General features: G+C 45.8%; 1 protein-coding gene across 11 annotated transcripts in view; it reads right to left on the reverse strand.

The window, feature by feature from the left end:
• Nucleotides 1-1,314: 1,314 nt before the first annotated feature.
• The window catches only part of SENP5 (SUMO specific peptidase 5), a 129,669-nt gene continuing 107,629 nt past the window's right edge, over nt 1,315-23,354 (reverse strand). For 2 of the 11 annotated variants that reach the window (XR_014933281.1, XM_085513188.1), the window contains exons 1-9: nt 20,374-20,464; nt 14,337-15,914; nt 10,772-10,919; nt 10,087-10,134; nt 8,187-8,264; nt 5,518-5,655; nt 3,900-3,983; nt 2,510-2,560; nt 1,315-2,423 (exon numbers count right to left, since the gene is read on the reverse strand). Coding sequence is in view for 10 of the 11 variants with exons in the window: in XM_085513188.1 (XP_085369314.1) it covers nt 2,313-2,423; nt 2,510-2,560; nt 3,900-3,983; nt 5,518-5,655; nt 8,187-8,264; nt 10,087-10,134; nt 10,772-10,894 (633 nt within the window). In the remaining variant the exon portion in view is untranslated. Of the gene's footprint in view, nt 2,424-2,509; nt 2,561-3,899; nt 3,984-5,517; nt 5,656-8,186; nt 8,265-10,086; nt 10,135-10,771; nt 10,920-11,072; nt 11,179-14,336; nt 15,915-17,024; nt 17,057-17,467; nt 17,908-19,444; nt 20,032-20,105; nt 20,465-23,354 lie in introns of those variants that run through there. The other 9 variants (XM_085513184.1, XM_085513185.1, XM_085513186.1 and 6 more) reach the window with 8 other exon arrangements.

Genomic DNA, 23,354 nt, shown 5'->3' on the forward strand with positions numbered 1-23,354 from the left:
ATCTTCCATAACAAGTCGGCCTCTCCTATGCTGGTACACCACTGCAGCACATCCTTCAAGCTTCCTTAGCAACATCTTAAGTTCTGAATATGAAGTCAACTTGCTTCTACAGTCCCCTTTCTGCATTTCATTCCTCACAGGCAGTCCTGCCTGAGGGCATGGCTTCACCTGTACGCATCCAAAGCTGGCACTGCTTTCATGAGAACTCCTCTGTCTTCTGGGTTTAGAGTGGCAGCCTGGCTGGGTTAGTTCTAACCCAGATCAGCGGAGCTGGTCCCACCACATGGCAGGATCAGCACTCGTGCCACTCACACAATAGCAGTGTGCAGAGATGAGAATGGCAGCACTAGCTAAAACGCTCTGGCCTAGCACATGAGAAACTGCATCCCCAAGCTTCGGTTTCCATGGAAGTCACCCTTCATTATTCACAGTCACTCACCCCAAGGTGCTGCTGTTCGTGTCAGCAATACTTTGGGAAGAGACAAAAGCACCATGTGCTGTGGGATCCTCTGCACTATGAGTAAATCTATGCTTGGCCAGCCTGGGTCTTAAGGTTTTTTTGATTCACTAAGTTCCCTATTTAAATTATCTAGCCAAGTGCTTCAGGCCCTCCTTATCTTGCTGAATTAAGCCAGCCCTTGCCAGCTGCCAACAAGGCGAAGTGGGAACTCACCAGGCTACTGCTGAACCTCCTCCTCTAGCACAGCTCAGCATGTGCACGCTTCCATCTCCTATAGCCTGACTGCACTCGGCATTCCCTCTTTTCTCCCAGCTCCCTCTGATAATCCAGGAGGGATTTGCACCTGGCTCGGCTCGAGCCTGAGTTAATTTGCAAGACAGCAAAGTCAGAGTGGTTTTCTTCTGTCACAAGTCAGGGCTATGGACAGACACAGAGTCAAAGCAAAGCTGTGCAACAGATGATGCATAGTATCGAGAACAGTTTTCCTCTGGGCTCACTCCCTTAACTGGCAGAAAAACACAGCAAAGACTTTTGCTGCTGTAGCAGTCCCGTACAAGCAGTCTCTTCAAACAAAACTGGCTTCCTTCATCAAAAAACACATCACAGTTTAGAGATCAAGGCAGAAAAACCAAAGTCTCAAGATCTACCTCTTAGCTTATCCCTGCTCAGTGCAACAATACTGCAAAATTGAGTGCTGGATTTGCAGCCTACTGCCCTTCCAGAGCAAAACCATGATTTCTTTGTGTGTTTGTACAGCACCCACCACAAGTGCCATTATTCCCAACCAGTCCCATCAGTGCTGCTGAACGCAAACAAAACTAGGGATGCTTGGAGACAATCAAATAGCAGATGCATCAGGAACGAATTAATTTATATTTGAATGAAGGCAAAAGCCAATGGGAGGTTAAAGACAACAAGCTAGAAGGGAATTCATTTAAAGACAGAGCTGAAGAGAGAGATGCAGAAATGGTACATTTCATATTGTGGAAAAATGACTCAAAGCCATCTGAGATTTGAACAGTTACAGCCAAGGATTTTATCTTAGTATCTGAACCGCGACTCTTCAGGGCCAGGTTTACAATTCTCCTCCTTAATACGCACACCATGGAGACATTGCAGGGTGGAGGAACACGCCATCAATCTGACTGACTGCACATCTTCGAGCTTTTTATTACACAGACAAACAGTGAAACCTCCTTTCTGTGCAAAGGCTGCTTTTTATCTACAGGGACGGGCTGACCAATGACAGCCAGGTAAGTGTTAACAGAACAAACTCAATTAGCAACTTCAGCTATATAAAAAAGGGGACTTTGCAAATGAACTCCGTAAATGAGTTTAGCCACCCCAAGAAGTGGCCATTCTGTACTATTCAGCCACACCGAGGACAAGAGAGTAATCAAACAGGTTCTAGCTGTTCTTTTTATGGCATTGAGTTGTGTGGGGTTTTTTGATACATTCAAAGCATTGTTGCATCAGAAAACATATCATGCATCTTTTTGTTTCCAGACAAATTCACCTGTATTTGTCATTTCTAGCTACATCTCAAAGGTGCACCAAATCTACAGCTTTATGGTTTTTGTTGCATGCTTTGCCTATATGCATGCTGAGATAATAAATATTAAATACAGGAAAGAACAAAAGAGAACCAAACCAACATTAGGAATATTTTACGGCAACTCTTGTTATATTCTGCCAGTTACAGAGCTTGTCAGAAAATTGAGGTAACAACAGTGGCCACACCACTCAGCTGAGAATTGCTCAAAATTCACGGGAAGTTTTCAGAAATTCAAGTAAACAAACACCAGCTGCAACTTGTCAGAAATGCCAGAGAAATTAGGTTGGCTGCATTTTATTAGTCTATTAGCTGGCGTTCACACAGCTCCTTGTAAATCCTTTTTCTCACTCGGGGCATATCTTCCTGGGAGAACTGAAAAGGCTGGTCTAAGGCGAGGCACTTGCAGTACTGAAGAAAAGGAAAAGGCTCAATTGAAACAGGACATTCGCAACACGGCCCACATAAGCCACCGACTGTTTGTAGAAAGCTCTTACCTGGAGCACAAAAACCCCACAGTCACTGTCATTTTTCTGTTGTGGAATGCACTAGAAGGAAAACAAACAAGAAGAGGCACATGAGATCTTTACCCATTCCTTCATTCTCTAAGTCCTGCTTCAAGTCCAAAAGCAGATACCACACAACTACCACGTATCTTGTTCCCAGAGACAGCTGCTCTGCAGCAACAGTAACTGCAGTTGTAATCTCGTACTCCCAACCCAGTTTTGCAAGGTGACACCCAACACCTAGCTAGAATAGCACCTTACATTCAGAAAAATATATACTATTGGCCTGAAAACAAATTACAAATTCTTTCTTTCAAGTTTATTTAGTGATATAGGCAGAACAGCTCCTCAGTTAGTTAAAATAAATGTTTGTGCAGCACCATCAAGTTTACACAGCACCAAACTCAAACTCAAAATCAGCAAAGCCACTCTGGTCTAGAGGAAGATTATTCTCAGTAACAAGCAGTGGCTTTTCTCCCCCAGCCACACCAAAGATTCTGAAGGAACACAAAAGGTGGCACGTGGTCAGTCACTGAATCAATGCACTGAATGAAGAAGCCTCAAATGGTGACTTTCAACCTTTGTTACTCCTCCATACACGATCTTTGATACACGGAGCTAAAGGGGGAAAAATTATTATTTTCTCATCTCCCAAATCCCCTACCTAACAGAATATAGGAAGATGAACCCTGACTGCACAGGGTGTGCATAAGCATAGAAGGGAATCATTCTTCCATTGTAGCATCACCTAAAAATAATCCTGTGCAAGGAGGGAGTTGTTGGGAGTGTCTGGAGTGCCATGACCTGGTTTTTGTTTGTTTTTTTTTCCCCATCTTTGGAGCAATTTTGGGATGGCTACGCAAATCTCCTATTCCTTCATTTACACTACAGACAAGTCATTGCCTTTTATTGCTGCCAGACTTTGTTTACTTGTGATCAAATGTAATGTGCTACAAACAGCCCCAGAGACTCAAGCTGCCTATCCATTGCAAATACAAAATACAGGCAGCAGCAGCAGCACTCATCTGTTTCCTCCTGAAGAGTCCTTTTGGGAGAAGTTAGAAAGCAGAGTCTCCAGCTCACTCTGTTCATGACCTTGTGCAAACCTGGGCATCGGATACAGCTTGTGCTGCTTGGATATTTAATTGACCAGAGATCAGGTTCAGGTCACCAAATTACATGCAGAAAGTATTAAAGACCTGGAGGGAGGTGGGTGAATGACAGAGCTTTAATTCCCATGTGTAACCACCTGTAGCACTACCACTTTCCTCATAGTCAGCATGAAACAGTTCTCTACTTATAAAAAATATATAGGTATAGAAGCAATCTCCTAAAATCCACCAAAAAGTCATCCTGCAGGACTCAGAAGGCTGCCATTTACCTTTGTCACAGCAGTCTGCCAACCCTGAAGGAACTCGGGGCGATTCTTCTCTTTTGCTTCAGTCAGCAAATACTTTTGAATGTTCTTTATAAAGGAAAGGTGAGAAAACAACAATATTATTCCCCAGAGAAGGAACAAGAGAGAGACACTGACATCTTTGTCGACAGCTTTTTGACAATGAGGACAACTTCCAGGTAAGCATTAAGTATTAGAAGTTGGGCTCAGACCTAGAGGTAGAGACCAAAGCCTTCTATACCACCCAGGCTCATTTTAGTCCATCAAGGGAGGCTCCAATGCCCCACAGCCCCACTGCACACTGTGGCACTTGTACACAACATCAGAGTGCTCTCAGCCATATGGACATGCACCACAGCTTCAGCACGTGGGCTCTCACTCAGCTGCCACCTTGGTATTCAGGATGATAGCCTTTTCCTGCTTGAATTCCAATGAAAAACACTTTGAGTACTGCAGCTAATCAACAAAGCTCCAGGGAGCGTTTTAGTGACATACAGGAAAAAATAGTCCAACACAAGAGAAAGAAGCAAGATAAATGAGCCTCTGGTCTTGGGTTAAGTAAATCCTACTTCTCTGTAAACAGGCTGGTGGTTTATAGCACAATTTAAACACACTTCAGCACACTAACATTCAACTTAATGGGTAGACCACAGGAGAGTTTTGAGCACTGGCCTCCTACCCCCAAGAGAGGGCAAAAATAGAAATGTCTTACATACACGAGACAATTAAGAGGGATGGGAAGCTGCAGGAGAGACTGTGGGGCTGCAGAGGAACCTCTAGTTTACGCAGCAGGTTCAGGAGCCAGAGAGCATGAGGTCTCTCGCTCCCAGAACAAACACTGGCTTCACCTTCAGCAAATGCCAGAAGGAAGCCACTATCTTCATTCAGAAGTGCTGGCCGGGAACCCTCCCGGGTACAATAATTACATCTCTGCTGTAAGCCAACAGCTACACACAGTTTAAAGTAGAGGACTGCTACATCAAACAAGCAATTAAGTTGACAAAATTAGCTTTTGTAAGAGGTCACTGCAATTTGCCAGTCCCAGCAAAAACTTCTTGACTGTTCTTCACAAGCAGGACTGATATTTTCCCTCCAGTGTTGAGGTAATGATTTCAGAAGGTAGCTGGTTTACAGTCAGAGGTGCTCACTCCATTCTCGTGCAGAGGAAAAAAGCAACACACTACTAATATCACAGTAACAAATAAACCCCACTGGGAAGCACTATGGCACCTTCAGCCCTGTTCTCTCACCTTGGCAACCTCCCCCCAAAGCACTGCAATTTGTCAACTCCTAAAGCCACATCCTGTAGCAGTTTAAAGAGTTGCTGTCAATCTCTCTCAGACTATCTCCTTACCTACGGCTGTGGCTCTCAGCCCCCGCTCTTTGTGGGAGTGACAAGGCAGAGCAAGAAGGGGTGCACTGAGGCACACCCAGGCCATTCAAGGAACGTGCAAACTGACCTCAGCTTCCTGGTGTGGGTTCACTCTGGGACCCTCCAGGTCAACAGCAGACATGCTGCTTTTTAAAGCTTAAGGATGGACAGGAAGAGGGGTAATTTGCTTAAAGAACCAGTTCAAGCTTTGCAGACAGCTGTCACTCTTACCTCTACACAAAACTTAAAATGAATGCCTTGGGAATCATAAAACGAAATGATTCGGTTGGGGATGTTCACAGTAATGAGGGACCAGTGGACTTCCAGGTGAATAGGGATCAATAAGAGAGTCTTTCTGAACAAGTCCACCTGGCAAGAACAATAATCATTAGAGGATTAGAGGAACAATACACAGAAAAGCGTAAGACTAATCGTATCCCAGCGTCCCCTCCAACAACCCCTCATTGAAGTGGTCTTTTCCACCTCCCACTCTTCCAACGCATTCCTCAGGTGCCTTTCACACACAGCTTACAAGCAGGCACAAAAGTACACCTACAGCACTGACAGCAGCTAAGGAGCATCACACAGCACCGCAGTTAGTCACCCCAGCCTTTGTGGCAAAAGCCTGCCCACACTGTGCTTCAGCACCTGTACCCAAGTGGGTCTTCTTCCAAGTAACGATGGGAATACAACTGAGACTCAGTGTGAGTTCATTACGACCCTTCAGGAATGCTATTCCTGCAACATGACCACCGCTGACTTCCACCCGGTCCACGTCACAGGCAGCTGATGCACAGAGCAACTGTGGCAAAGCCCCCAGAGCCAGCAGGCAATGGAGCCCGACTCCCCCTGCTGTAAGATGGGAAGGCAGCCGGGCTGCACGGTGCTCCAGCCAGCAGGGAAGGGGGAATGCAATGCAGATGCACGCTTCCTTCCTTGAGCTTTGTGCTGCAGCAGATGCACTGTGGCCACAGGCAGGCAGACGGGAGAGAAAGTCTCCAAGTACAGAACAAGTCGATGAGATGCAACAGGCCGGTGCCTGTGTGGCAGATGAGCCTTACGCTTTTGGAAGCGAGTCAAGCCAGGCCTTTCATGATCTTCACTCCTCTCCAAAAGGTTGTCTAATTGCTGGGGTTTGCGTGGTTCAGTCCAGAAAATAAGAAGAAATAGAATGCTGAACTAAATGAACTCATCCTGTGCAAAGATTTCTATACTGCTTTTTTCTTTTAAAAAAAAAGAAGAAAAAAAAGCACTGTGCAATTTGAACAGTCCATAATTGCTGCACTGCAGGTACAAGGCAGGTCGTTTGTCAGAAGGAAAAGTGTTTTTTTTGAATAGCAGTGGGAAGCAGAAGGCACGGAAGGGTCTGAGCACTCACAGCAGCTATCAGCCCCTCCTCGCTCACAACACCATTCTGACTGTCACGAGCATCTCCGATCCCTCCTCCCTCCTGCAGGAACCGCTCCCCAAGTGGATTACAGCACACTCGGCACGCGGCGATCCATCATTTTCACAGAGAAGCAGGGAGATGTCAGCCAGCAGCAGGGCCAGCCCACAAAGGAGAGCTGGAGTAAGATAAATGAACTGCCCCTCCTGCAATGCACAGCAGCAGCAGCGCCTGGTGAACCCGAGGGCCCTAACGTGGCCCTCACTGTGGGATTGCTGCAGGTGTGCAGACCTGGTGGAGAAGAGTGGGAAAAGGCAGCCACAAGCTGGAAGAGTCTGTAATTAAGAGCTGATGTACAGCAAAGATGGTGGGGACCTGGATTCATGGCAGCACGACAGTGCAGAGCCAAGGGGCTGACAAGAGCAGGACAGGGCTGAGCAGCACATCCTCTGGGCTTCAGCCACAAGCATCCTGAACAGCACATCTAGAACACTGGGCACAATGCTACGGTGTGTTTAAAAAGTAGAAACAAGCTGCTCTCAATTGCTTATTGCAGAATGAAGCAGTCCGCATCAATCCTCCAAATGGAAACTAACTCTCATTCTTGTTTTTGAGATTCTTCAGAAATCAAAGTGAAAATCTGTTCCCTCCCCAGCTGCAACACAAACACAGGTTGCACTTTCAGGACCTACCTTCCCTTTCTGAGCTTTTGCAAAACTTGGACTGCAAGAGAAAACTTCTTAAAAATCCTGTAATAGCAAGCACCGATATTCTGGGTCTCTTTAAAGAGATTTTAATAAATTATATGAATAGGTTTTATATTCGGATAATGAGCTCATCTCTTGCATTTCACAGATGTGCGCTATTTAAGAGCTCCTGCAGAATGATCATACATCCAAGCGTGGCCTTTGATTAGTCTTGCCTCATCTACCACATTAAAAAGGACAAATGCTCACTGAAAACAGAGTGCTGTTCTTTGCACTTGCTACCCCAGGAAATATCAGAGCCCATGATGTGGTGCAGGTTCTGGAAAGCAAGGTGAATTCTGTCCTTGTCATGAAAACAACAGTGTGGCTTATTAACTGCCGAACTCTTAATTTCTGCTCGCCAGCACTGGCACATGTTCCACTGGAGCAGCAGTTTGATTTCATCAAACAATCCCGGTTTGAGATAAAAGAAAGCAGCAGTACTAAGTCTGCTCTCCCACAGATCAGTGTACCTGGCACAGCCATGAGCAGTAAGAGACGTTTCTTGCAGCTAAATTAAGAGCTTGCACAAACATACCCAGAGATAACCCGCCACCGCTGATGAAGCCACTCAAAGCACTATTTCACAACACAAGCAAGGTAACCTGAATAGCAACACACAACTGCTCTTGCTAACCACAGCTCACTTTGCACAGCTCCTTTGCAAACTTGGCCATTGCAGACAACTGGCTGGACCCAGTTTCAAATTAGTGACTCGACCCAACCCCGAAGAACCACAGCACTGACAACACAGAGTTATAAAGTACCTTTTTAGTCCACCGCTTTACCCCATTATATCCTTTGGTTACAAGCTGTCTATGAAAAAAGCTGTTAAAGAAATGAACCTAAAAGAGAGAGAGAGAGAGAGAAGTGAGCACAGAAATCCTCATGCACAGTCATTCCTCTGCCTCCAGGATAATTTATACAGAACAATTCATAATGAGGCATTATTTAATGCAGGTTTTTGTAACAGAACCCCAGAAGGGACAGAGACTTTGCCAAGCCTAAACTATCACTGTTCTTTAGCAAACAACAAGAATCAAGCCCTCTTTCCACATAATATATGATGCGAGTCATTGCTGCATTTGTATTTACCCTCTGGTATCTCCAGGCATATCATGGTTAGATTTTTGGTGGGGATGGGCCTGGGAGAAAAACACCAGGATAAGGTTTGTGCTGTTCTTTAAAGGGATTAAGGAAGAGATCACTGGATTAACATAGTGGGGGTGAGACAAAAGGGAGTAACTTTGGTTGCTGGAAGCTCAGAAACACAAAAAAAGAATCAAAATAAATTTCATCAAAACAGTTACGAGATACAGTCCAATGAGAGTCATTTGTATTCAACTACTACGACCAGCTCCGGACTTCAGACAGAAACAATATTCTGCTATTTAAAAGCATTGCTAAGTTATACCACATCTGTTTTCTGAGTAACTGAAAACCTGCATTTATGGGGGGAAAAAATGCAGACTTATGTTAAAAACAATTATTTAGCTCCAGGTTAACACTATTATCCCCCATGCTTTGCTTCTTGCAATTACAGGAATGGAATAATACCGGTGCAAACCTGCAACGTCTGTTTTTAATAATTCTGCTAGTGTAGAGGTGGTAGATGGCTCGAGTTATTACTTAAAGTTAGAAAATGCAGCATCTGAAAACGCAGGCTAACAGCCATTAGCTATGCCTGCAGACTTCAAAACCACATTCTGAGGTACCAGCACAAAATCTCCCATGAGGATTTCAATTATGCACTATGAAGAAAAAGCAGACACAAGCAAACAGATACAATCTCCAGCACCACAGCCCTAGCACATGCTCAGGAAGTACAGAGAATACTAATGAAGAATCACCATCGCCACCAATCAAAGCAACAAAGCTCTTTCTTCCGAGCCTGAAGATTTTAAGAGTGAGGTTCTGCAGAGCTCATCTAAAAATGGCTTTGTTTGGTTCTTCCTTTGTGGTCTCACCTGAAGTTGTTCAGCTCTACCAGTAGACAGATGGCTTTTTATAATTGCCACTGCTGGAAATTTTGTCTTGATTTTCTTTTTTGTTTTGTTTTTAGTTTTCTAAGTGCCACGTTGCAATTGGGAAGAGGCAAACACTCTGCTGAGGGTGCACAAAGCTGAGTGCTGCAGTCGCTGCTACGTCCATTCCCACTCAGCAGGCACACAGCTGAAGCTCTCTGAGCAGCTGCGGGGTGAGTGAGCACAAGCAGCACGTGAGCACAGTTCAGATGCTGCCATTCATGGTCTGCCATCTCAGCAGGAATCCAACTCCAGTAGAAAATTCAGCTAAAATACTGGACTGGTGAACAAGGACATGGAGGAAGCTGTTTAGAAGCAGACAGGATGGGAACAGAAACCTCCGGGAGAGAAAGGATTGTGGGATGGGAGAAAATAGGGCAGCCAGTTTCCACAGGTAGGTCAGTAAATCAGGCTAGGACAGAAACCACCTGCAGAGCTCATGCAACAGATTCTTGAAACAAATAACAGCACTGAGAATCATATTTTAGTGCAGGGAAGGAGGAAAATTTGAGCAACAGAAGCAACAAACTGTAACCGAACCACGTAGAACATCATTGAGCAAAACCTTAAAGCTGAAATATTCAGTGCTTCACCCTTCTCAATCTCTCATTACGTACACTTGTACAAAAACAAAGACTCCCACCTTTTCAGGGACTGCATCCATGATGAGTTCACCATACATGTTAATTATCTGTAAGAGTCAGCAAATATTTGAATTAGTACAGAATAATTTTATAAAGCCCAAATCCACAAGTTCCCCAAAACCCACAATCTTTCACACTTACAGCAGCAACAAGGAGCTAAGCAATTACAGAAACGTTTTGCTGTAGTCTGAAGGACAAGCTCTGGAACTAATAGTGGCCTGCCCTGAGAGAGGCTGTGTAACTGACTGCTTGAAGCCTGCCCCAATCTGAAATGCAGTTTAATTCAATTTAAGTGTACCAGTGCATGCCCTTGGCTCTGCAGCCTTCCTGGTTTTTGGCTGGGGGCCACGGCCTGCTGCTTCACTCTGCTGCTCTTGTATTCTGCTTTTCTGGCATTGAGCTCGTGAGGAGACACTCAAACATACACGGGTAGTTGCTATTTTCTCAAAACAGAGAAACATCACTCCTTCAAAAGGAAGCAGCTCAGCTGGGACTCCTCCTCTCTTCCACTTGTAACCACTACTATTCCACCTGCCTTTGTAAAAGCCACTCACCACATTCTTGTGCTTTTCCACTACAGGCAGGCTATCTATAATGCAGCAGAAGGTGAGCAGCTGATAGATACCCCGACATAAAGAGAGCTAAGAAGGGGAAGGAACCACGCACACACCAAGCGTCTCTGACCTGGTCATTCAGCCAGTTCTGGCCATCCAGTGTAGCTAAATCATCCATATCCAGCATGTGCTTATTATAGAAGACCTGGAAATTGCAAGTGGAGGATTTCGGATGTTTTTCCCGATACTTCATGATTTCCCTGGTGATAAAAGGTTTTCTAAAACAAGATCGAAGAGGCAGAAAAACGTAAGTCAAAGTCAAGGTCACATCAAAAGAAATTCTACTGCTTTAGGTGTCAGACATGGAGCACACGGTAGCAATGTGAGCAACGCGTCCTCTATAAAGTCCAGAATGTGATACTGCTACACACCTATGGGAGAAATCTTCATTAAAGTCTTCTTTTAATCTTCCCATGACATCTTTTTCACAGAGCGGAACTAAACTGCCATACTTCTTCATAACTTCATCTAGGAATACTTTAAACATACCAGAAAAACGTAAGTGCAAACATGTAAGAAACCCTCTAAGTTACGTGCCCAACAAAGCAGTCATTTCTTTCAAGCACGAGCAGCAGTCACTCTGCACCCAACAGACACGCAGCACCACACATGGCATTTATATACTAAAAAAAACCTAATCCTGAATTGGCAACATTAAATAAAAGTGGGGTGAAGGGAGGAGGACAAAAATAAAGAGGCAGAAATCTGATCGTTCAGCTTTACAGGAAAAGATCAGACCCAGTTCTCACCATACACACACATATCTACATCAAACTAATTATATCAGTACCAAGAGGAGAATCCAGCCCACTGCCTGTTTCAATTAGCATCATAAGTAATTTTACCACAACATGAAAGGATATCGTTTATACGCAACAGTTTTCACTGAAAAGCCAATATCTTCTCCTTATGGTACGCAGAACGTGCCCTGGTCAGCACTGTCTGCAGTCTGTTCAGCTCCTCTGCTGCCATCACTGCCATTGGAAAGAATGCCAGTCTCTCAGCAAGGTTAACTCATTTACTCTGTATCCCAGGGATGGCATTTAAGGCCACAGACAACCATGTCAGCTTGCCTTTGTCTGGGAAAGCACCAGACAACCACAGGAGCAGAAGGAAAAGATATTAATTGGAAATTAATGGAGGGGGTGAATAGTGGAGGAATTAAAAAAATCAACCGCCCCCCCCCCCCCCCCCCCCCCATAAAAAAAAAATCAACTAGGAAATAAATATATATATATTTTTTCCTCAGACCCCAGACTGGAATAGTGGAGACACAAATCTCATCCAAACATCCAAAACTAATTAGAGAATGAAAGAAAATAGAAAACACAATTTCAACACTTAGTAGCAAACATGAGGGGGAAAAGAAAAGACCAAGTTCTCCAGCTTTCTGCAAACAAGTTTTCATCTGCAGCAGAAAACATGTTCTATACACAGAAGGAAAGCTGGATCTGAGAACACAGTCCAGGGCAACTGCACCAATCCAAACTGCAGTACTTGTCTCAGGCCAAGGTGTAATGGGAGAGGGCATCCCTGGACTGCAATAGACACCCAGTTCTCTGCTTAACGAGGCATCTAACAGCTAATGACATTTTGTGGAAACTTTCTAAGATCAGGATGGGAAAAAGCAAGATGAGAAACATCTGAGTGAATGAAGTGTCTGGAGAAGACCACTAAGCACAGAACAAGAAGGAAAGGAGGGAGAACAAGAACAAAACACAGAGACAAGAGGAGCAGTGAGGATGCAGCAAGAAATACTGTGCAACAGAAGGAAGGGAGGCTTGTGGAGGGAGATCCCACAGCAAGGATGCACCCTTAATGAGGAGATGTCCTTTCTTACAGCTCTGCCACGTGCTTACCTGCAACTTCTATCCCTTGTAACTTAGATCTAAGATTGTACAACCATAAAAGACAGGAGTTAGAGTCCTGCTCTCATCAGAAAGCACTGAATAACATTGCTCATTAGCATCCACAGCCAGCTGTCACAGAGACATTCAAAACTCAAGAGCATCCTAAGACATCTCCTTCATGCATATCCTACAACTCTTGCCAGGTCAGCAGCATCTTTCAGGGATGTAGGAAATTGTTCACAATGCTCCTATGGAGGCAAGAACTCATGTACAGAGTCACACCAGAATCAATAAGTTCTTTGTAGGCTTTCAGCTGAGAGGACCCAAAAGTGTGAACGTACACGTAAGGCAGACCTGGCATCACAGCTCAGAGAAGAGCCCTGAGCCATGTGGAAAATGCAGAGCAGTCCCACCTACTTTTATTGATAAGCCAGGTAAGAGCTCCCTTAAAATTGTCTAGTATTAAAAACCTGAGTCCATTTACTGGGTTTTCTTTTTCTGAAAGCCTCCCATGAACAAGATGGGAAACATGACTATCAGACTTTAAAACTTTAACTATCACCCCAATCTTTGTCCTCGGCTGTTAGAGAAGGACTACATCCCTTTTTTTCTGCTGGACAAACTTTAAAACTCCATTGCAGAAGTGCTCTGCTCAATGCGGTACAGCAGTTTCTCTCAGTTTCTTACTCAGTGCCTGGTTCCTGCTGGATTACATCAAGCCAGTCATAGAGAAACACACCCCACATTAACTTGCAGATACGGAAAACTAAGCCATCTTTTGAGGTCCAACTTGTCCTACACATTTTGCTTTGGGGATTCAATTGCAAGTTTCCAGGAGGCAAGAGAGAATCCAGGTGAGACTAAAAAGCAGGACAGACAAAAGACAGCACATCAAATTCTCCCTCTAACACTAGCTGACACCAGCTCCAGCTTCATGGGAATTTACAAGGGCAATTCCTGCAAAGGAAGACTTTAGTTACCAGAACTGAACACTATATTAGTGGCACTGGGCAGTGTAACACATTCACTTAGTACTCTTACTACGGGTGTAGTATGCTGGTATATATAAATAAGACACTGATTACTATTCTTAGTATGGTCCATGTTAGATGCTATCACATACTGCACGCTCAGCACTGACTAAAAAAAAAATCCCTAAACCTTTTTGCTAAACCTGCACTCCTGAAAGCCGAGTCCTGCCCTTTTAAACTAACATAAGACGAATGAAGAAGATTCATTAAACCTCCTTCACTAACAAGCATGGAGAGAACCTCCGCGTGATTAAAACCTGCAATAATGAAATTACATGGTTTAGTTTCAGTACACAACAGAGCAAAAGATGAGTGGATAAGACTGTAAAGAAGTATCAGAGTGCTGCGTGTTCTCAAAAACCAAGTTAAGAGTAATAATTTTCAAGCATGAAAAAACTGGATATTTTAACCTCACACCATTGGGTTTAAGAACCATGTGATAAAAGACTTTTTAAATGTCCACCAATACTTTTTCCCAAAGACCCCAACCAAATCACATTGCATTCTCTAAAATCAGAGGCACTATTCAACCATTCCTCAAAAACCTTGCCAGCTAAGCATCAGTTTGGCCTTCACTCACACAGCTCTCCTCTCTAAACCCTCATTTCATTAAGTATTACACTCAGCACCTCTTCCAACTCAAAATAAGAAGCCATTTTAACAAAGGAATTAAAACAACATTAAACTCCACAACACATCCAGCAGTTTTCAGGAACTCTTGGAAGCAAGCCCTAAGATGTGTAAAAAGATATACCACAAAGCCACGCTGCCAACTGCTCATCAGCCACACGGGAAGCTTTCTGACCATTCTTTTTGCCTCCCTTCCGAGTTCCTGATTTCAGTCCTGTGCTTCCTGGTGGAGGCTCCTCAAGAGGACTCTTACAGTATGGGTGATCGAGGAGCTTTGCACTAAAAATGTCCAGGTTCAAGGAGCCCTCCACTTCCATTTGGTTCGAGCTGTCCGCATTTTGTGCCAGCTCCATGGATAAAGGTCCATTTGCCAAATTGTCACTGACATCAGAATCCTGCAAGGAGGATTGTAACAGTATCATTCCATCTATACCCATAACCTCACTCTGTTCTGCATTATCTTGACCCGAAACCGCAGTATCTTTTGCTACCACACTGATCAGAACATCGGAGCTGCAATCCTCTGCTGGAGCCTCGCCGATCTCCACCTCGTGCCCAGTCTCTGCCTGCAGAGAAACTCCAGCTCTCAGTTCTGGCAGGACGGTGCCGGCGCTGCCTTCCTGCCCCCCAGCTCCCAGCTCCTCAGAATGCAGCTCAGCACACAGCGCCGTGTCCTGCACGTGGTCACTCTCAGATGCGGGCACTTCGTTCTCCTCACCCGAAGATGTGGGTGTGTTATTGTTCATATCTGATAAGCTGTACTGATTCCAAAGACAGTTACTTTTAGATTTCCAGCAGGAAAACCAATCACACAATCCACCTTCCAAATCCCGCCGGAGCGTTTCTCGATGGTCCCTCGTCACTTTCTTCACCCACCTTGGCTTGATTTTTCTCAATTTGCAGGTTTTGCCTCTTGCTCGAAGTTTTGGGGATTTTATAATTCTATACCGAAACTTCACCATAGAAAGTTTCTTATGCATCATAAATAAAAATCTCTTTTTTACATTATTATGGCTAAATTTGGACCTCTTTACAGTTGTCAAGGGGCCACAAGTTCCATTCCACTCCTTTTGCAACAGCATTTCCTTTTATAGTTGTTTAAAATTACCAGGACTGTGTTGCCCGCACCATTATTGCTCTCCTCCCCACCATACACAAAACCACCTTTCTTTACAGGTAACGCAGCACCATGCTGTGTACCACACGAGACACAATGAACGTCACTAGAGATGCTGTTAAGAGGAGCGCCAGTTTCTAGTTCTTTGTCCAAGGGATCTTCGCTCTGAAAGGATTCATTGTTGAGTTTTCTTACTGCTTCTCCAGACGGGCTTTCAGCTTTGAGACTGGGACAGGAACTTTTTGCCCTCAGTATTTTTGTAAGGAAAGCTCTATGGTTCAACAGTAGGTTTTTGATAAGTTTCTGCATTTAGCTGCACATCAGGAGCCCACCTGCTCTGGAGCTCAAGTGCCCTCCTTGTGCACTGCAGACTTCTGAACAGTTTATTGTGATTTAAGCTCACAATTAGCCGAGTGCTGTCCTTCCCTCTCAGCTAGGAAGAATTCCTTTTGGAAGCAGCGTTTCTCGAGCTCCCCAAATCCAGCAGTCCATCTTCTAGACAGGACAAGCAACTGACTTCTTTTCAAAAGCAAATTTCTTCCATGTTTTTTCATATTTCTGCTTCATCGTGATCTCACAAATCAGCTGAAAGAATAAAGGAAACGATTTCAGTTATCTGTACCGTGATGCAACAGTAGAAAAATCAGGCACAAATTCCCCAGGCAACGTAATGTAAAATTCCACCTACCCTCCAAACACAATCCCACCTTCCCCAGGACATGCTCTCAAACACCAAAATAAAATAAAAGAAAATAAAAAGCAATGGTTGCAGCGGCTTGATGTGTAAACAGGCTCATCTCATTTACCTCCCCCTGAGGCACAGCCACAAACAGGCAATCCCCATGCAGCCCACGCTCCCTATATGTAATTTCTGACTCTCTGGCCTTAGGTTAAATCTTGTTCAATACCCATGCTGCAAAGCAAGCACATTTAACTAACTTGCTTCTAAAGGCTTCTTCAGAACAGGACTTTGAAGCCCAAGTTAGGCAACAAGTGAGTGCACATACCTGATTCCATCACCACTGTACAAAGAGAACACTTATTCCTGGGCAATAAATGTTAGCAGTGCTCTGAAGGCACTTCACACACTCACACAAATCTTTATCCCTTAAGGGACCAGCAATGTACTGCCACAGAAGAAATTCTGATGTTCTGACTCTATAAAGCATGACACAGCTTATGTACTCTGTGAAGTGGTTCCTCTGTATTTACATTAACAGCTCACTCCATGAAGCAAAGCCATCAGCTGCTATAACCAGTGTTTATCTTTGCATTAACAAAGCAGAATGCTAGTTAATCACCTTAAACTACCTTTTCCCTCTAAAACTTGCGCCTCAAAGCGAGCCCTATCTCAGACTACACAAGAGTGTAAAGCCTCCATGACAATATCCATCCATCCTCTCTGCACAGCTCACAGTTATGGACTCATTAGCTCAAAGGCAGAAGCACCCAGAGCACAAGGAGAAGGCATCAGCCAGGCATGACATGGGATGGCTCATGCAAATTGTTCTAGCCTAAGTACAACACGCACTGTACTTCTGAATGCTTTGTATTTGTCTCAGGTTCAGAATGGACTCTGACCCCTCCCCTAACCAGCTGATTCTGACATACAGGCCAACATCACGAGTTTTTTCATGGCCACATCCAGCTCAAGAATGACAAGCATGCATCATCTAGCTGAAAATAAAGCATTACCAACTGGACTTTAAAGGCAAACAGAAACGCCAGGCACCTGCAAAACCAGGTATTTAAAGTCAGACTTGAGAAGCTCTTCTATATTTTTCACTCTGCTAATCTCATGTACAAACAAAAGGAGGCAATTTTTGACTTATTTGCCTTTTGGAGCTGACGGGGACCAGAAATGCTGAGAGGATAAAGAACATCACTGAGCACTAAGGCAAGCTATTCCTGCCACATAGAACCAGCCAACATAGAATGGAGCTGGGCTATTTCCATCAATGGAGGTGCACAAAACCATACAGCTTTATAGTATAAATGCTCAGTGGGGCCTGGATCTTTTGTAACCCTCTGTGGATCAGCACACAACTTAGTTATCGTACGAAATCTGGTCACAGCATCTCTTCAAGCCAATTTGCTCATACTTGCTCCTCTAACATTAACGTATTACTCGGCATTACCTCCAGCTTATGCTTGCTTTTACACTGCAAGCTCTACTTGTCAGTCTGTTGATATATGCTACCTCCAAAACATTCCTCGAGCGGCCCCAGTGAGCAGCAGCCAAACCACACTGCTGCAAGGACAGCGTCTTCCAGCCACACTTCCATCCTGCAAAACAAACAACCCAGCAAACCGCTGTGTGCTCAGCACAGCCACGTGCACACCGGGCTTCTGCTGGGCGGCTGGTGTCCAGCACAGCACATCAGGTATCAGTGCCACCACTTCCCAGTAACAACAAGAAGAACCTGAGGCAAACTGGAATCGAGAGGGAAGAGAGGAGCCACAGTTTCAGTGCAATCGATTGCAGAAACAATCGACGTAGCTCATTTGTACACAAGCGTCACAAAATCCAGCTGCCTGAGTTGCAGCAAAGGGAGATGTTAGGAAAGCTGCTCTGCCCACTTTTCTTCCTCTTTCCATCATAAATTAGATTAAGACATTATCACTTGCATGACTAACAACACTTCACGTTTGTCTGTGGCACATACACCAATTTTTGCACATTAAAAGTTTCTCTGCATGAAAAAGTTTCTGCTTAAAAAGAAAAACCATTTAATCCAAGTAAACCTTTCCTGCCCTCCCTCTCCAAACACAATCAGTTTTAAGTCTGGATCCCTCTTGAGCAAAGGCCTCCAAGAAAGCAGCTAATCCCAGGCCTAGGAGCTGAAACAGTTCCCTTCTCTAATAGCCGCATTACTTGAAGTGACAAAAGATAATCCATAAGCAAATATTTCACTAGAAGATGCTGCTTGAAGAACTTACTTTCCCCTCAGTGCTACTGGAGTATCACTGGTTCTACTTGGCAGCATAAGTCAGCAAGGCAAAGGCACAGCTGAAATGTGTGCTGCTAGGAAAGGAAGTGAAAGGAAAGGAAGTGAAACAAAAGAAATAAAGCAAGGCAAAGTGTAAGGGCCTGACGAAAAAGTCATTTCTCAGCCTATTACATCGGCAGGGATGGAAAACTGTGGAAGTCAGGACACTTCCACCTCTAGAAATCACTGGGCTTGTACAAGCCAGACACTTGCTACACATGAATGCTGCCAGGAGTTATGCCAGCAAGATCTTAAGAAAAGCCCCCCCCACACATACCTCCCTCAGATCACATGTGAAGGAAATTTACCTGTGACAGCCCTCAGCCTTCAGCTGTGTTTGACAGGCCACCGATCCAATATTAAAAGGCACCATCTCTTTTGCATGGGACAAAGAGAGCCCTGAACAGTTCAGCTTTGCATCAATAGTGGACTCTGGTTATCAATTTGCTCTGGACTAAAGTATTTTCTGGGAGCTGCTCACCACTTCCCTTTCCAGAACAGAGAATTATCCCAAGAGCTCTTGTAACTCACCAACATGTCAACATGACATCAAAGCAGCTTAAAACACCTGCACGAATCAGAATGGAAGGCCCCTGACCCTGCAGTCAGTTATCAACGCAGAGCAGATACATGTTGCACTTTCATAAGAGCAATTAACAGCACTCTCTGCTTGCAATCCTATAGTTACAGCTTACCTGAAAACTTACATGGTTGCGGCTTTAAGTGCAATCAGATACTGGGAAAGATATAATGTATTCACTTCTCTCACCAACTTTAAACCTGCTATGGTTCTACTTCATCTTTAGAGAGCCATCACAGGTTTTGGTGTTGCTATTCAAAATGTAGACAACACTTGAAGAGCATCAGAAATGTAACCAATGCAAACAGCCTTGGGTGTGTTGCCTTCCATGGGCACCAGCAATGCACGCATCACCTACTCCCGTGGGAGGCAGCAGCTCTTGCAAGCAGGCAGTGAGCCCAGCCATTGCCATCAGACCGCAGCCAGCAGGCAGGGCACAGGGCTGGGACAGGGACAGGCCCTGCCCACCCATAACAGAGTCCACAATCAGAAAGAGGAAGCCGGGCTGGTGTCTCTCTTGAAACCACGGCATGGCCATAACTAACCAGATACGGTCAGGAGGTCTGAAACTACTCAGTATGCAGAAGTAACACAGGCCCAAGCTCTGGGAACTGCCTCCTCTTTCCTCTTTCTTTTCTGACCCACTCAGCACATTTCTGGGAGCTGCTCACCAAACACTCAGCTTTGTCCCCGAGGTGAAACAAACTGCAGGGAAATACATTCTGACAACACATTAACACCAGGCCGTACAGAAACTGCCAAAGTCCATGCTGACATGGGTTATCACAGCACACATGAGGAACTTCAGGCTGGGCCTCTTCCCTTCTCCATGGCTGCCAGGAACCAGCCCCATATCACACTCAGTTGGCTGCACATCTGTTTCATTCATTGCTGGCACTTGTTTTTTTTGTTGTTGTTTTTTTTTAATGATTTGCCTATGGCAGCATCCTCCTTTAGGCAAAACTAGGTTAGTACATCAGATTAAATAGCACGGATGAGAAATGCTATCAAAAGTCAGAGCGATGGAAGTGACGAAATAAATAAATAAATAAATCAAGATTAAAAGCCCCAACTGCTTGAGTAAAGCGAGGCACGAGGACACAAGTGCCTTTCGGCTCCCAGTTTTCGGACTGACTTTAAGGCCTTGCCGCCAGCCCCGCGAGCAGCGCAGCGGCTCAAGGCCTATGGGTCAGGGCACAGACCCACCTCTACCCGCAGGGCAGCACAGCCGGGCCCGCAGCACGCCGCGCTATGGAGGCCGCAGGGAGAGCCCGCCGGGCCGGGCCGAGCGGAGCGCAGCCCTGGGGCGCAGCAGGAGGCCGAGAGCCGCGGGGCGGAACAAACAACCGCGCGGCGATGGACGAACCGCGCGGCGATGGACGAACCCCACGGCCCCAACGCCCCCGGCCCGCAGCGGGCGGAACGCGACGGGCAGCGCCCGGACGGACGGACGGACGGACGGCCCCCGCCTCACCTCGGCCGCGTCCCGGCCTCCACCACCGCCTCCGCCGCCGCCACACGCTGGGCCCGGCCGCGTTGCGCCGGCGCTGCCGCGTCAGTTCTGCGACGGGGCGGGGGGCACGAGCGGAACCGGCAGCGCGCCTGCGCCGGGACGAGAGGGGATGGCAGGGCTGGGGCTGCGGCCTGAGGGGCAGCACGGCACCACATCATCCTGCACGGCCTGTGCCGAGGGACGGGCCGAGCCGTGTGGGAGCGGTGCTGCTCCCGGCCCGTGCAGCCCGGCTGTGCAGGGGGGAGGTTACGCTTTTCTTGGTTGCGGGGAATTCCTCCAAATAAAACACGGAGGAGGTTTTGAGAACAGGCCCGTGTATCGGTTCTGTTGCACGAGGGGAACTGGTCAGCCATCACACCACACCCGTTGTGCTGTGGGCAATGCAGCATCCAGGCCACGTAACAAAGAAATAATAAAAGGTATTTAGAAGCCAATGCTGCAGCTCGCCACACGGTCAGTGCCAGACCAAGCTGCTGGATTGTATTTGTTTGTTTGAGAAGCGTCCAGGCCAGCACTCATTAAACACACGCTTTCCTAAGCAGCAGTGCGCTCTTCCTGCAGCTAAATCCAGCCAAGAGGGGCTGAGTGCTTCCAGGGCAACAGGACGAGTCCTCTGGCCTCTGTGGAGCACACAGTAAATAGGGTGCGTGGTGCAGGGCTGGGGCTGTGACAGCAAAGCAGGAGCACAGCAACTGGAAGGGGGGTTCCTCCCTGTTCACTGCAGCACTGTCTGCTCTTAGCACAGCCTGGCCCAAGCAGTCATGGGTGCCATCTGCTCCAGGCACTTGGGACACATAAATGGGAGCCTGAGTTCATGAGATCCTCTTAAAAAATCATGGTTTCACTTTTGAAATGTGGGTTTTTACGAGCCTTCTGGCTTTGCCTGTGAGGATCAGCCTTATTGCATGTTTATGCTTCCTCTGACCACGAGGCCTTAACAACTGGAAGGTAAGGTTCACAGATGAATAAGATGCCTGTAAACACGGTGGCTTTATGGAATGCACGAAAGACATGAGACGTGTAAAATGTAATAAATAAGTAAAAGCCAGAGTCGGCAATGCGGGCAGAAAGGACTGAATACCAACTGCACGGCTGTAACATTTTTGTGGCCAAACTTGCAGCCTCAGTGTTTTAATGATGGGAGGCTTTACTGCATTTAACGGAAGCCTGGATTTGATTCTTGCAGAATAAAAGGGCTTTTGAACACTCTGTAAATGCAGCTTCCTGACTTCATTGATCATCGACACAAACACAGAACTAAATCGCCTCCGTGAGCTGAAGAACAGCCCTGCTAATTCGGGCAGCAGTGAGCTCGATGGGAAGCAGTTGCTGGAAGAGGACGTGCAGCTTGAGCTGAACCAGTTGGCTGCTCTGCATCTCGTGCAGACAAGCACCAGCACAGCCAAGGTAAAGCTTCATAGGCCCATGTTTTATTTGGAGGCTGCTCACAGTCGGTCTGAATTCACCCAAGAATGCAAACAGCCGCATCAGGAACTCAGCAAAAGATTATTAAACTGGTGGGGCTTAAGAAGGAAAAAGTACTTTATTTCTTTGTTGTCACTGCCTACTTTCCTGTGTCTGAATAGGGATAAAATGAAGGACTACTCCAAAAGCACATTCCATAGCTTCGAGTTGAGATGGAGAGCCTGCACTGACAGAAACAACTTTACATCTCAGCACATACTTGCCATTAAAGCCATTGAAAGGATTGTTTTAAATTGCAATGAAGAAAACAGGCTTTAAAAAAGATACACTCACAGCAAGTGAACTCTAAGCTGAATGCAGCTGTGGACAAAGGAGTGCTGGCTACTCTTTGGGCCATGCTCCAGCAAGACTGACGTTTCATGAGGCTGATCCTAGAACAGAGCATTATCAGGGGTGTGAAGGAAGCAATACTGCGACAGAAATACCCCCGAGTGCTCTGTGAGGAAGCATTCTGTCAGCACAACCTGGTCCCTGTGCCTCCAGCCCTGCCCAGCTGAGACCGAAAACCTGGAGTGCTTGGAGCAGCTCTGCTTTGTGCTGCCCTGCTCAACTGCCCTATGTGCCAAGGATGAGCACACGGCAGCTCTTGATAAGAAAAGATCACTCCAGCATATCTCAGGGGTGAATCTCCTAAAATTTAAGCGCTGACTTGTATCTTCAGTTAACAAAAGCAGTGTTCACACTTTCAGTTCAATAGACTTGATACAGATTAAGCTTTATATCACTACAGTTGTGTACTGCGCTGGCTTACTGTATTACACAGCAGTTCTGAAACAGCAAGAGGGCTTCGGCTGTGATCCCACGTTGCTGTTTGATAGCTGCAAAACTCATTGAAGAGTCTGTGAAATTTCCAGCTGCTCATCTCACTGCATCCTGGTTACCTCAAGCAAGGGCTGGCCATGTAATGAACACATGCAGCAAACCTCTGCATTGGGTCTCCAGCGACCTGGTTTAAAAACAAACACTGAAAAAAAAACCAAACACTTCAGAGCAGGCACCTCATGGCTGGTGTAGAGTGTGCTCCATGTCCTGCACAATTCATTCTAGGGAACTTCAAGCAGAGGTGTGGGCCTGAATGGGCATCTCTGATATTTCCATCGCTTCAGGGTGAGTTTTCCAGTTCCTTCTCTATGACCAAGACCCAATTATACAAATACAGTCAACTCTTCATGTACAAAAACCACTCCTACTTGCACATTTACTCAACTAAATTGTAAATATCCATACTTGCATAGTTATAACACTGCCGAGGATTTCAACAGCTGTCCTTCCCTCCAAAATCCTTTTCCAGATTGCAGAGCAGAAAAGATTTCTGTTCCCAGTCCACTTGGCATGCAAGGCAGAACAGCCCAGACCTCTTCGGCCAGTGGCTGAAGTGAAGGTGCACGGTGCTGAGGGATGACAAGCCACAGCCTGGGAGCTCAGCTGTGCCACTGATGTCTGCCCTCAAACAGGTG

The sequence above is a fragment of the Coturnix japonica genome, chromosome 12 (genome assembly GCF_054131305.1).
Source record: "Coturnix japonica strain WE chromosome 12, WE-NBRP24, whole genome shotgun sequence".
Classification (NCBI taxonomy): domain Eukaryota; kingdom Metazoa; phylum Chordata; class Aves; order Galliformes; family Phasianidae; genus Coturnix; species Coturnix japonica.